This window comes from Phaethon lepturus, unplaced genomic scaffold (genome assembly GCF_000687285.1).
Source record: "Phaethon lepturus isolate BGI_N335 unplaced genomic scaffold, ASM68728v1 scaffold15354, whole genome shotgun sequence".
In the NCBI taxonomy this organism is placed as follows: Eukaryota; Metazoa; Chordata; class Aves; order Phaethontiformes; family Phaethontidae; genus Phaethon; species Phaethon lepturus.
Window position 1 is genome coordinate 6173 of NW_010535589.1, and position 12724 is coordinate 18896.

General features: G+C 49.4%; 1 protein-coding gene across 1 annotated transcript; it reads left to right on the forward strand.

Moving 5' to 3' along the window:
• The first annotated feature begins 1670 nt into the window (after positions 1 to 1670).
• On the forward strand, positions 1671 to 12376 carry DHRS11 (dehydrogenase/reductase (SDR family) member 11). The gene is made up of 6 exons (XM_010285889.1): positions 1671 to 1898; positions 7904 to 7998; positions 8449 to 8578; positions 9247 to 9339; positions 10002 to 10067; positions 11046 to 12376. Exons 1-6 carry the CDS (start codon positions 1779 to 1781, stop codon positions 11085 to 11087), a joined length of 546 nt encoding a protein of 181 aa, XP_010284191.1. The 5' UTR covers positions 1671 to 1778; the 3' UTR covers positions 11088 to 12376.
• Positions 12377 to 12724: the final 348 nt, after the last annotated feature.

The window sequence follows — 12724 nt, forward strand, 5'->3', positions numbered from 1 at the left end:
GCGGCCATGCTGTGTTGTGCTGGCAGGGGGAGCAGAGAGCTGATTCTAACAAAACTTCAGGGATCAGAACCTGCAGGTTTCCTGGGTGTGCTGGCATCTGATCTGCAGGATGGCAGGCGTTGGATGCCAGCTGGATGGGAGCTGGGCTCGTGCTTTGGTTTGGCATTTGCCAGGTCCTGTGGTGTTTGTGAACTGATGCAGCCCCACGAGCTCTCGTGCCAGCCTGCGCCGGGGCAGCAGATGCTGTGCTGTCTCCTATTTTTTTCCTTCTCTTTCCACTTTCCCTTATGCTCCTTTTTTTTTTTTTTTTTTCTTTTGTCTAGTGTTTATTTCAGAATTTGGACATCAGGCTGGCTGACAAACTCTGCGAATGCCACCGGTGCTGGGTGTTTTGTGGGGCAAGTGTGGCCCTGCGGCAGCTACGGAAAAACCAGCTCTGCTAAGTGAAAGGGACAGGGAACGCCAGAGCTTGCTGGCTTCCCCCGGGAATAGGACACCTTCGATGCTCTGGTTTGTCACCGCTTTCATTAGAGCGAGTCGTGTCCGAGGCCAGCGCCGCTCCCCAGGCTCCTCCCCGTGTCGGTACAGATGGTGGGGCTGGTTTCAGCATCTGCCTTCTCCAAAATGTGGGAATTTCTCCATGTGTCTTCCTGGAGGGCCAGGAGGGGCTGGGCCAGTCTGGGAGGTGATGTACCTCACAGCAAGCAAAAAAAGTCAGCATCCCTCCAGCGCGGCTTCCCGGAGGTGTTTTGGGTGGTCCCAGGGACGTTCAGCAGCCGCCTTCACATGCGATCACCGTCCCGTTGTCCTCGTCCTCTGCTTCTGGCCAGGGCACTCCTGTGCTGGGCCTCGCTCCTCCTTTTATAAACGGCTGTGGGTTGCAGTCCTTGGTGTGCAGGGAGGAGCCGGGAGGAGTGGGAGAGCTGCCTCTGGAGAGCAGCTTTACTGCAACCTCCGAAATGTCACGTTGGTGAAACCGCCGCGGGCGATGGCGTTCGAGTGACTTGGTGGAACGTTTGTAGCCGGAGTCCATCTCCCCGCAGGAACCAGACGTCACGTGGCGCTCGCCTGGTGCTGGAAGCTGTCACTGTCGCTAATACGATGCATCAGAGACGAGATGCTGCTCCTCATTAGCGTCAGAGGGTAAAGGGCGTCCTCCAGAGGGTTTGGTGCGGTGGCCGCCGTATCATTAACACAGGCGGCCAGCAGCTGCTCGTGGCCTTTCATTTGCTTTAGATCATCCAGTCTTCTAAAAGATCTGGGTGCTTGGAATAATTGTTGGTAAGGGCTGACGAGGAAGCGTCAGGCGTGCGATTGCCGCGTCCTTTATCTGCGCGGCAGTGTGGCGGACTTGTAGCCTGGTGCTGCAGTAGTATTTATTTGTATTTGGCCAGCGCCTGCCCACCTCGACCTGTATTGCCTGGGGTGATGGATGAGCACAAAGTGTGTCCTGAAGCTTAATAACTTAAAGGCTGAAGGGCTCAGACTCTCATGTATATCGATATTTCTTTTTTCTTAATTAGCATTTACGATGATTCTTCCCTAGCGCCTGCTCTTAAGACGGGTTTGCTGGGAAACTGCTGTGTTTTGTTAGCCTTGGGGTGTGTCGTAAAGCAAATGGCTGGATAAGCTGCTCCACAAGGAGAGGAGCCTGATAGCTGTTTTCTTCCTTCCTTTCTCTTCCCTAGAAATTGGCAGCTGAATGCCAGAGTGCCGGCTATCCGGGGACCCTTATCCCGTACAAGTGCGATCTCTCCAACGAAGAGGAGATCCTGTCGATGTTCTCCGCCATCAAGACCCTTCATCAAGGAGTTGACGTCTGCATCAACAACGCGGGGCTGGCTCGCCCGGAGCCCCTGCTCTCGGGGAAGACGGAAGGCTGGCGGACGATGATAGACGTGAGTAGCGCCACTGGAAGAGCAGGAATTGTGCTAGATTTTTATTTCTTCTGGCCACCAGCACCATTGTCCCCATCTACTTATTTCACGTGCGGAGAGCTGAGGACCTGCTTCCCATCAGGCTCTGATGTGGCCTGGGTTTGCTGACTGGGAAGTGGAAAGACATTATGCACTGCTGAGCCACATGCCAGCACCTTGGAGTATGAAAACACTCAGTACTGTAGAAGCATTTTTCCCTTTAGCTCAATAGCTTTCTAAAGGATGATGAGCCTCACTTTTTTTTCTTCAATAAAATAGGAAATTGAATGCCAAGCACTGTTTTTTGTGGCTAATCCTGTTAGTTGTAGTAGTGGGTTGTAAAATGGGCAGATTCTTTTCGGCTTAAAAAGCTGTAATGCTTTTTGTCTTTATAGCTCAATTTTCTGCCTGTAATCTGGTTAGAGCTGGATGTGAACGAGACAATTTCATATGCCGAACTGGGATTTTGTGCAAATGGTCCATGCCATTTATTAGCAGCGCTTCTCCCTGAGTGTTGCTGTCCTCAGGTGCTGCTATGCATCTTTTTGGGACTTCTCCATCTTTTGTCGCTATGCGATGGCCCTTGTCTGCACACAGTAGCCACAGCTGCGAGACCCCAGGCCAGTTTCTGTGCCCTTGCAACGGCCTTTTTGTACTGGCCTTCCTGCAGCTCTGGCCGGTGAGGTGCTGAAACAGGAGCTTTTCATGAAGGTGATTTTCCGCTCCTGTACTACTTTTGTGCGTGAAAGTGTCATCCCCATAGGAGCAAGAGTCGAACTCATGGCTTTGAGTAAACCTTGCAGCACCTCCAGCAGCTGCGAGAGCTTGTCCTAGTGAAGGAAAAGACATGTCTATTTGAAAAGCTGCTTGAAGCTGTAGGCTTGAGGCTACTACATCTGACAGCGGAGTGAGCCAGGATCTGTCGGCTCCTGCAGCAGCTGGTGGCTGTTCATCCAGCAGCAGATTCAGGGGCTGTGTAAAGCAAAACAGAGGCACATTGAGGCCTCAGACTCCTGCTGCCAGGGCAAGAGCTGCCATATCCTGGCTAATTAAGTTCTTGTTAAGATTTTGGCCGGTCTGCTGGCCGCTGCGACTGCAGCCAAAGCAAGCTCAGCTCCGCTTTGTCTGCCCAGCCAGGCTTTTGTGGGTTGCCCAGCCTGGGTCACTGCACAGCCGCATCTCACTCTCCCCGGTTGCCATGGAGTCTTTAAAGAAAATTAAGTGAAGTGTAGCTGAGGCTGAGCTGGTGTAAAGCAGGGCACTTCCCAGCATTGTCGCACTGCAAGCCTGGCCCTGCGGGTCGCCTGCGCCTTGTAAACTCCTTGTCCTGGTTGCTGTCGTTGCATCTTGTGTGGGTGCCTCCGTGGATGCTGTGTGTCCCTCACGCTCGTTTCTCTTTGTTATTCTGACCTTTTGTTCTTTGTAAGGTGGGCAGGCTGGGGGACACACGTGGCTTTTGCCGGCTGAAGCCCCTTCCCTTCTCTGTGCTTTCTTCCCTGGCTGCTCAGGTTGGAGTGCTCCCTTTGTGTCACCTTCGACTACTTTTAGGGAGCAAGATTTTGGGATGGGGATTGTCCTGTATGAGACACTCCCGTGTTGGTATTTACAGTGGCTTGACATGGGGTTTGGGAGCCTGTGGGGTCCCCCTCCTTGTGGGTGCTGCTGTGTGCACCCTTGGGAGCTGCTTCGGGGTGACGGACGCGGTGGGAGGAGAGGCAGGGTGGTGGCTCCACAAGGGCAGCGTTAGGAAACCAGGCTGGGGGAATATTTTATTCCCAGAGGTGATCGTACGACTATGTCTGCTCTCATTTGCTTGGCAAAAATGCTGTTGTAGCACTGGGAACAGACTGAGACATGCAAGCTTTCTTCATATACTGGCAGATTTTTTTCCGCTCACCAGCTTCCCAGCAGCTGGTGGGTTTGCTCTTGGCTTGTGTGTAATTGTCTGAATAACACTTGCAACTTTAATGTGAAGGTGAAACCCTGGGACCCTCCAGAGCCAAATGCTTCACCCACCTCAGCCCAGGCAACCTGGCAAGCCTGGGTTTTGCTTTTTAGCCTGTTGGTCAGCAGCAGAAGTAGCTCGGGGTTTTTCCTTTTGCTGTGTGTCCCCAGTTTTGTGGCTGTGACCTCCCTGCTTGGAAATCTCGCTCTCCAAGCGTGCCGTGGCTGTGCAGGCGCCGGTGTGGCGGTGGGGTTTGGGGAGGGATCCGCAGCGACAGCTCTCCCTGCTCTGGCACACCAGCCCCAGGGAAACACCCACCGGGACCGTTTCTCCTACACGCTCTGAAGCTCTCGGAGGGTCAGGGTGGGGAAAGGTTGCCAGCACCTTTCACGGGCCACTGAGCTTTGCAGAGGCTGAGCGGGAGCAGGAAGGATTCTTCCAGAGGTCCCTTGGAGAACAGCATTACCGAGCAGCGCAGTTTGAGCAATGTTGTCGGAGAGTTTCAGAGTACTTCTGGGGCAAGACAGGAGAAGTTTCTAAACAGACATCAATCTATCGATTTAGGAGGCATTAGGGCCTTATATTGAAAGCTTTTTTTTTTTTTTTTGGTAAATCGATTTTTGTTTCCATGCATTTTTTATGAGCTTTGAGGCTCTGTCTCCTTCCAGGCTCCTCTCTCAGTATGCCTATTCCATAAAGTTTCTTGCTTTACATCTAACAGTCAAGATCACGTTATCATTTAGTTATTCCTCCTCTTTTTTTTAATGTTCCAGTTTTCCATCGTCTGGTGTTCATTCCCAAGGGGGAGCTGCATCTCCCTGCAGGAGTCTCATGTTGGGAATCGCCTCTCCGTTGCTTTACAGCAGCGCAGAGCCCAGCGCTGCCAGCCAGCAAATTCGGTGTGTGCCAGAGAGGGAGGGAGCGTGTTCTGAGCCTGTCGTCTTTTGGTTCACGGCTTCCCCCCATTTCTCTCTACTTGTTTGTGGGGTTGTGCTTGACGTGAGGCTGGAGCAAAGTCCTCCAGCCGTCCCTGATCCACGCAGGAGTAGCTGGGGCTGGGTGCTGTGTACACACTGACTCCAGGCGCTGGGATTTGAACAGCTCCTTCACGTTTTACCTACTGACCTTTACAGCCAGGAATTCAACCTGAACTTTCCATTTGTACTGTTCAGGGCACAAAGGACTGCAGCACACATCCTCTCGCTCCTTTAGACTCTAAATGGGTTTGATTCTTCCTGGTATTATTCATTGACCAGCAAGGCTATGTTCTTCGTGCTTTTGTATGTCATCTGTGCAGAGATACGTTTTTTGTAACCTGTATTTTTATATGTACCTAGGAGCTGGAATACTCATTTTGATGCCTTAGAAAAGGCTGGTTCTGGGAAGTGAAATGCTCAGCGCTTCCAGGGACAGGATCTTTTACGTCCTCCCAACCTGGCAATTGGAAGTCATTAATTACTAGAAAATGCACCTTCATTGTTCCTATTGCATTAGTACACACGCGCGGCAGCCACAAACCTGCTGCCTTGTGCAGCATGCTGTGCAAAGGCAGAGCGCAGATGTGTTGGCCATCTTTGCTAAGGGACCTTTGAACCTTTTGTTCTTAAAATAGGAACAAGTCTGAGAAAAACGTCTTGCATGGCTGTTTGTGACAATGGCTTTTAGATTGTTTCTCGAAGTGATGCAGCCCTAAGGCTTGCTCATTTTCCAGGCATGTATTTAGGTTCCTGAGTGCCTGTTCCACATTTTGAAATGGGATTTCACCCAAAAATCCTGTGGGTGCTATTGGGGAAAGGCAGCAAGGCAATCCCAGCTCAGCTGCCTTCCAGCCAGTTGTTTTGTTGTGCCAGGGTCTCTTGTTGTATGGGCTCTGGACTTTCCCATGTGGCTGTTGATTAATATCTTGCTTTGCCAGGAGTTGTCAAAACGTTGTAACTCTACCCACGCAAGGAAGCATTGCTCAGCGTGAGTCACAGCGCTGGAGCCAGGTCTCAGGCTTTAGGCTGATGTTACCCTCTAGTGGCCTACGGAGATGGAGTGGAGCTGGGGAGCAGCTGCACCAAAGACATGGTGCCCGGTGGGTTCAGGGCGTCCTGGGGCAAGGGAGGAAAGCAGGGATGTTGTTTGTCACGAAGGCTTTTTATACTAACAGTTGCCCAGATCCATAGCTGAAAGGACTGGCTCCTCCCTTGGTTAGTATATCACACTGGAGCGGGTTACTCTCGCTTTCCTTGACCTTCTTACTGTGAAATCCAAAAGCCTTCAGGCGCCCTGCCTGCTCTGGGCTTCAGTCCAGTGCTAAGGTGGTTGTACAGTGCCACTTCTGCTGACATGTCTGCTAACTTTCTTCCTTGCACAGCCAAGGTAAATCTTCAATCTGGTGCCAGGGAATTTATCGCTGTAGTTCCAGGTATGATGACTGAGATATCCAGTAGTGACTGTGTGCTCGACCAAAGCGCACTTGGATGAGGATGATGACTCTGCTTGTTGTGTTGCCTGGGTACTCCAAGATCAGATAAACATGCTATTTATCCATCACCAAGACAAAAACTTCTAAGCATGGCCTCTGGTAATGAATAGAAATAACAACCGAGACAGAAGCAGTGACCAGAAGATCCTTCAGCTGACCCCACTCATCCTTTGTGTGCTGCTCAGTAATTACATCTCTCAAATCCATCCCTTTCTGCCTCTTACTTACTGGTCTCTAAGCTAATGTTCCTCTCTTGCATGTCCTTTTGTGCTAGCAACTCCTAGTTAGCCTGCCCCATTCTTGTTTCATGGCGATGATTGCCAGCCCTCTTGCATATCCTTCGCTCACTGCTGCTCCTCCCATTTATAGTTGCATCTGACTTCTGATTCATCGGAAATTTAGTTCTTCCTGGATATTTAGTTCACAGCAGTGTTTTTAGACTTGTCTGGCCTGCTGATTTATTTAGCAAAAAGTGACATGCCATTAGGTAGGACCTGTCAGTGTGTCCTGCCTTGAAATGGTTACATCCTTTCTAGAGGGCTTCAGCAGACACTTTCTACCTTTCAGCTCCTTTTCCAAATCTAAACCACTACAAACTTGAGCAATTAGCACTGCTGCAGAGATGGCTTGCTCATCAGTCTTGCACATGCCTCTGGGTGCTTTGTATTCCAGCTGGGGGAATTTCCATATCTCCATCTTCCTGGAAACTCTGATTCTGTGTGTTATGGTCAGCCAAAACTCAAGGCATCTGCACATTGATGGTGGCACATTGCAGCGGTGATAAGACTGAGTTTAACTGAGCCACAGTGTGGTGGGCAGTGCTGGTCCAAAGAGCAAGAGCCTGGAAAGCTCTGCATCCTGTGCTAAAGGACTGGATAAATTGCCGTGTTCATTCTTCCTTGGCTTATCCAGTTAGGGCTGAAGAAGAGGTCAGTGGACAGTGTGACAGACTGGTGGCTTTCATATCTGCAGGGTTACTTGCCCACTCTGGCCCTCCCCATGGCACGATGTGATCTTTGGCTTCATTTGTGCACGGGAAGCTCTTGGCTGGCTGTGTGGTTTGCAGTGCCTCTGAGCGCCTGGTTCTCTGACAGGCAATATATGGGGATTTCCTTGTTAACTAGCTGACCTAATTACCTGCTGTTAGTGTCCTATCAGCTGCCCAAACTCCAGTGTGCTCAGTGCTGTGCAAAATAAACAACTTTGTCTCCGGACAGAGTGCTGACCGTGGGGAAGTGGGTTTGTTCTCCCTTGCCTTGCACTCTTGTCTGTAAAACCATTAAGTCCATTTATTTCTGGCAGAGGTCGAGGCTGTCTCGCAAAACTGGGTGTCTGTGCCTCCCCTGCCCAAAGCCCTTGTTACTGCAGCCCCGAGCTTGGTCGCGGTGCGATGTGGGGCGTGCGGTGTGATGCGGTGTGCCAGGGTGCAGTTCCTTCGGTTGGTGTTTGCAGGAATTGCCGTGGGTCGGGGACTGTAACCCACATCCCTGGCTTCGGAAAGGCAGGGGGCAAGTCAAAGGGTGCCAGGCATGGCTGCTGATCTTAGTTTCTTCCTCTTTTCTCTTCCCTCAGGTCAATGTGATGGCTGTGAGCATCTGCACCCGAGAGGCCTACCAGTCCATGAAAGAGAGGAGCATCGATGATGGGCATATTATTAACATTAACAGGTATGCAAGGGGGAAATGTGGGATCAGCCACGTGTGCTTCCTCCTCCCTGTGCCACAGAGAGGATTTGAGTGGTGGAGCTTTAACCTTGGAGTGGGCTGATGGTACCCCAGGAGGGTTTTGTGGTGGTTCAAACTGCTTTTTTTCTTTTTTAACCTCTGCTGGTCTAAATGCAAGAAGGACCAAACCAGGGAGAAAAGGGTAATGCCAACCGCTTGTGATGGTGCAAGGTTGAAGGTTGAAACTTCTTGACCAGCTCCAGAAAACAGCTGTGTCGAGAGGAGCCTCTGCTGGTATGCACTTCCCGCAGGAGAGGGGAATTCCTCACGTAGCCACCATGTCAGCGTCTCTTTTTGTGTTCATGATGGTGGTTTGAATATCCTGTTGGTTCCTTCTCGGGACTCTGCTTGCCTCCTCACCTCTCAGCACTTTCCTTTCTGCTCTCTCCTCAGCATGAACGGCCACAGCGTCGTGCCACAGTCGGTGGTGCATTTTTACAGTGCCACCAAGTACGCAGTTACAGCCCTCACGGAGGGGCTGAGGCAAGAACTCAGAGAAGCAAAGACTCACATACGAGCTACAGTGAGTACTGTGGGCTCTCCTCCTCTCTCCTGCTGTTGTGGGTGGCAGACAGCTGGCAGGCTTTGTGGGACAGAGGACTTCCCTTTGGAAAACAGGCAAGGAAATACAAAAATAGCACTCAGCACACTGGGAGCATTCAAGTCCAGTGGCCGACTGTCCCTGGCCACCTCGTCTTTCCCAGGCAGAGAGAGACTGGGGGGCAGAAGGCACAGCAGCAATGAGGTGTGTCAGGGAATAAACCTTCTGGGTGCAGAAAGTGGGCAGCCACTTGTCCGGGAGCGAGGGGAGCTCTTGACAGCAGAGGGAGGCAATCAGCTGGGCCGTTTGCTCTTATGCAGAGCTTGCATGTCGGAAGTGATGTGTCCAGAAGTTAATTCGTATCGCAAGCTTTTCCAGCATTTTCTCTGCTTCTCTGTCCCTTTGGGGCATGAAGAGGGAAGTACCCATCAGCGGTTCCCCAGAGGTACCTGCTACAACAGTCATTAAGGCAAAGCCTGCTCCCTTAAACTATTCCCCTAGAAAAAGCGTGGGGAAGGAGAACCGTAGAAAGGGGGCTGTTTTGGGTTTTTTTTGGTTTTTTCAGTGCTAAAATGTTTTCTCTCTTTTTTAAATTCTTTTACTGAAGGGGAATTACAAATCCTATTAGGATGTGCTCTGTTTTTTTCCAGTGTATATCTCCAGGACTGGTGGAAACGGGATTTGCTTTTAAACTTCATGATAATGACCCTGAGAGAGCTGCTGCAACCTATGAGAGCATTCGGGTAGGACATGGAGAAATAGAAACAGAGGAAAGTGGCTCAGATTATAGTTTAACAGTCTCTCTCCTGGCTAACAGCACAAGGACCTAGTTCTGCAGAGTGCCCAGTGCTTTCCAGGATGTAATCAGCATCCTCAAAGTCTCAGCACTCAGACCTCACATTTTGCACTGATATTTATGCGCTGTGTAGATTTTCATTCAGGTTCAGTTTCCAACTCCCTGCATTTTTCCTTTTATTTTGATGTTCCTCTAAATAAATATCAGTCAGCTTTGACATTTGACAGGCTATGACTTCTTTATTGCAGAAAAGATATAATAAGCAAACATGCCAGCACACGAAGAACTGTGAGAGCGTGTTGTCTTGCAGGTGGCTAGCACAGGATTTCTTGTGCTTCTCTGGTAATTTTTGATAAGGATGGCAATGCCTGACCTGGCAGAATTACTGTGTCAGTAGTAAGATTATTCACAGTAAATGGAGAATTATCAGCACCAGACATGTCCTTTGTTAAATTTGTAATGGATTATTTTTTTCCTGATTGCTTGCATCTTTTTGACATGCCCCAGTGACACTGTCAAAACTCATTATTAATGGTTAGGAAAGAAGTGATCTTGTGGTTGACTTCCTGAGGTGCCCTTTGACTAAGAATCTCTTTCCTGTCTTTCCAGTGTCTCAAAGCTGAAGATATGGCTAATGCTGTCATATATGTCCTCAGTGCCCCACCTCATGTACAGGTAGGCTGTGGTTGGGTTGGAGGACTCTACGGTGGGTGGCTGAAGGCGGAGAGGGTCACTGCTGCCCTGATGTTTGCTAATCAGCGTTGCAGCCGCTGTATCAGCTGCGTGCTTAGCAAGGCCTGGGCTGGGGATTAGCCGTGATCACGTTTGTTTATGCTGCCCTTACGGCAGCTACGGGATTGCGCTGCTGGGGCTGCTGACAGCCCTGTGGATCCGGCAAAGGCTGCTCTGGCCCCAGAGAAGGACCAATGCAGGGGGAATGGAAGGAATATGGGCACATTTGTCCCTTTTGGATGGTGACATCTGAGATTTGCTGATAATCTTGCAGGTGGGTCAGGTTCTGCCAGTTGCCAAATAACGTGTTGGGCCTGATCTTGCCAAGTGCTCTGCACCTCCCCGAGGGTGGTGTGAGATGCCTGTGCTGCCAGAGGGACTTCCCTCCTGTGAAACAAGAAATAAGTGGCCAGTCTTGAGCTGGAGCCAGGAGGAGGCAGGAGCAGTGTTAAAGTTTAGTATATGCAACATAAAAGTTCCTGTTGCAAAAGCAGACTTTGATCATGAGAGGTTTAGCAGCACTGCATGTGAACTCTGCTCCTTTGGAGCAAGACGTGGCCGTCTTGCCATGGGATCACTAGTGATACTGGCCGCCTTGGCTTAAGAGGATAAAAAGTCCTGCCTGTGACTGATGAAGCTTGACCCTCCACGAGCAGCACCAAACTAAAGACTTGGAACCACGAGTGTTTATAATCAGTGTCCTCTTGCACTCTTTTCTGCGCATGTTTGTGCTTTTATTCCTTCCGCTAAAGGCAGAACCGTCGCATTCACCTTCATTTCAGTTAAGCAGGTTCATTTCTAGTCACAGGAACTTTCTTCACATGCAGCTTGCCACTGTAATGATGCAGCTTGGAAGTGCCCAGGGTAGGATTTAAAATGGACTTCAGTGCTCCAGTAAAATCCCATGTTGGTCTCTTCTAGATTGGAGATATACAGATGAGGCCCACGGAGCAGATATCATAGCAAATGAAGAGGACTGTGAGCAGCACCATGTATCCACTCCACTTCGAACCCTCTGGCAATTTAGGGTATCGTTGGCTGGCTAGCAACGTTTTAGTCAAGTACCAAGGATCGTGTTTGAAGAATTCTTTTTCTCTCCCTCTCTCTGAGCTGGTGCTGGTGCTGAGCCAGTTTAAAAAGAAATAGTAGTGGGTCTCTTTCTCCCCCACTCCTTTCCGAAACTGCTTAAGAGTAAAATGTATTTGAAAATAATGCAGGGAAGTGGTTTGTGGAAGATTGTTGTCTCCAGACTGGTTTGTTCTTCCTTCTGCTTTCTTTTCAAGGTTTGTTTGATCTTATTTGCTGATGCTGTGTATGGATATAGGTGAAGAGGCACAAGATGTTTGCCAGCTTCCGTGTGCTTAGGGTTTGAGATTTTCAGTGGATGTCGTACATGAATCCATCTAAGTTTTGGGTTTATTTTCATCAGGTTGATTATTGATGGTAATGATGCATGTGGTATTTTCTACTTCTTTTCTACTCCACTGCCCTAAACCCGGTGTACGATCTCACTCACCTCTGCAGACCCTCCTTTCCCATTCACATGAATCATGCCTGCCAAGTTTGAGGAAGTATAAATGTGTGTGCTTGCTATTTCTCTTTCTTTCTAGGTAGGTAGGTAAATAGTTGAAGGAAAAGTACCTGTACTTCTGCAGGTTAGAATGATCATCTAAGTGGCGTAGTTACAGTAAGAGTGAGTTGTTTGGTATTTTTAATAAAAACTAAACGTGTGCTGTCTTGTGATCACCTCTATCCTTGGTATCATATCCCAGCACCTTTGATGTTTTTATATGTGATATTTGCATGCATTGACACTTTTCTGGAAATATTGATCGGTCTTAGAAAGATGTATGGTGCTGTTTAAATGCTGGTGCTGATAAGTTGGAAATGTTGAAAGTTTGTTTATATGCAGAGGTACAAACTCGGAGAGAGAGAGAGAGAGTGAAATGAACCATGCCGAAGCTGTCCAAAATGAAAAGATATTAGTAGGGGCACTTGCCTGCGAAGCAGCAGGTAAAAGGTCTGGTTCAGATCTTGTACTAGTTCTCCGCTGGTGCAGCCCCATTGTTTTGCTCTGGGTTTATTCTAAGTTGAGGGAGAAGAGAATCAACCTGAAAGCTGATGCATGCAGAGCTGCAGACCACTTGTGTTGTCTGAAGACTCGTGCAGTGTGGCAGAAACCTGTCTGTGTGGAGTCCAACTTGCTGCAGAGCTATGGAGCTGTTAACATATATGTTGCCTTAAGATTGCAGACTCACTCCTGCCGTGCTCTGGACTTTCTGTAGTGTTTCAGAAGGCGAACTGTTGTTTTAGGTGGAGCAGGTATAGTCAGTTGATTGAAGCGGAGGATTGGGAGCCAGAGAAACTTGGGTTGGATTGTTTTGCTTATACCAGTATAGCTCTGTGGGAGTTCATGTGTTACACCACCATAAGGGACACCAGAATTGGGCCACTACATCATGAGTTGCAACTCCCTATAAAGCCTTGGGCAAGTCACTTTACCTCTCTGCCTCAGTTTCCCCATCTGTAAAATGGGGATAATAATACTTACCTACCTCACAGGGGTGTTGTGAGGACTCACAAACTTTTGTAAAGCACTT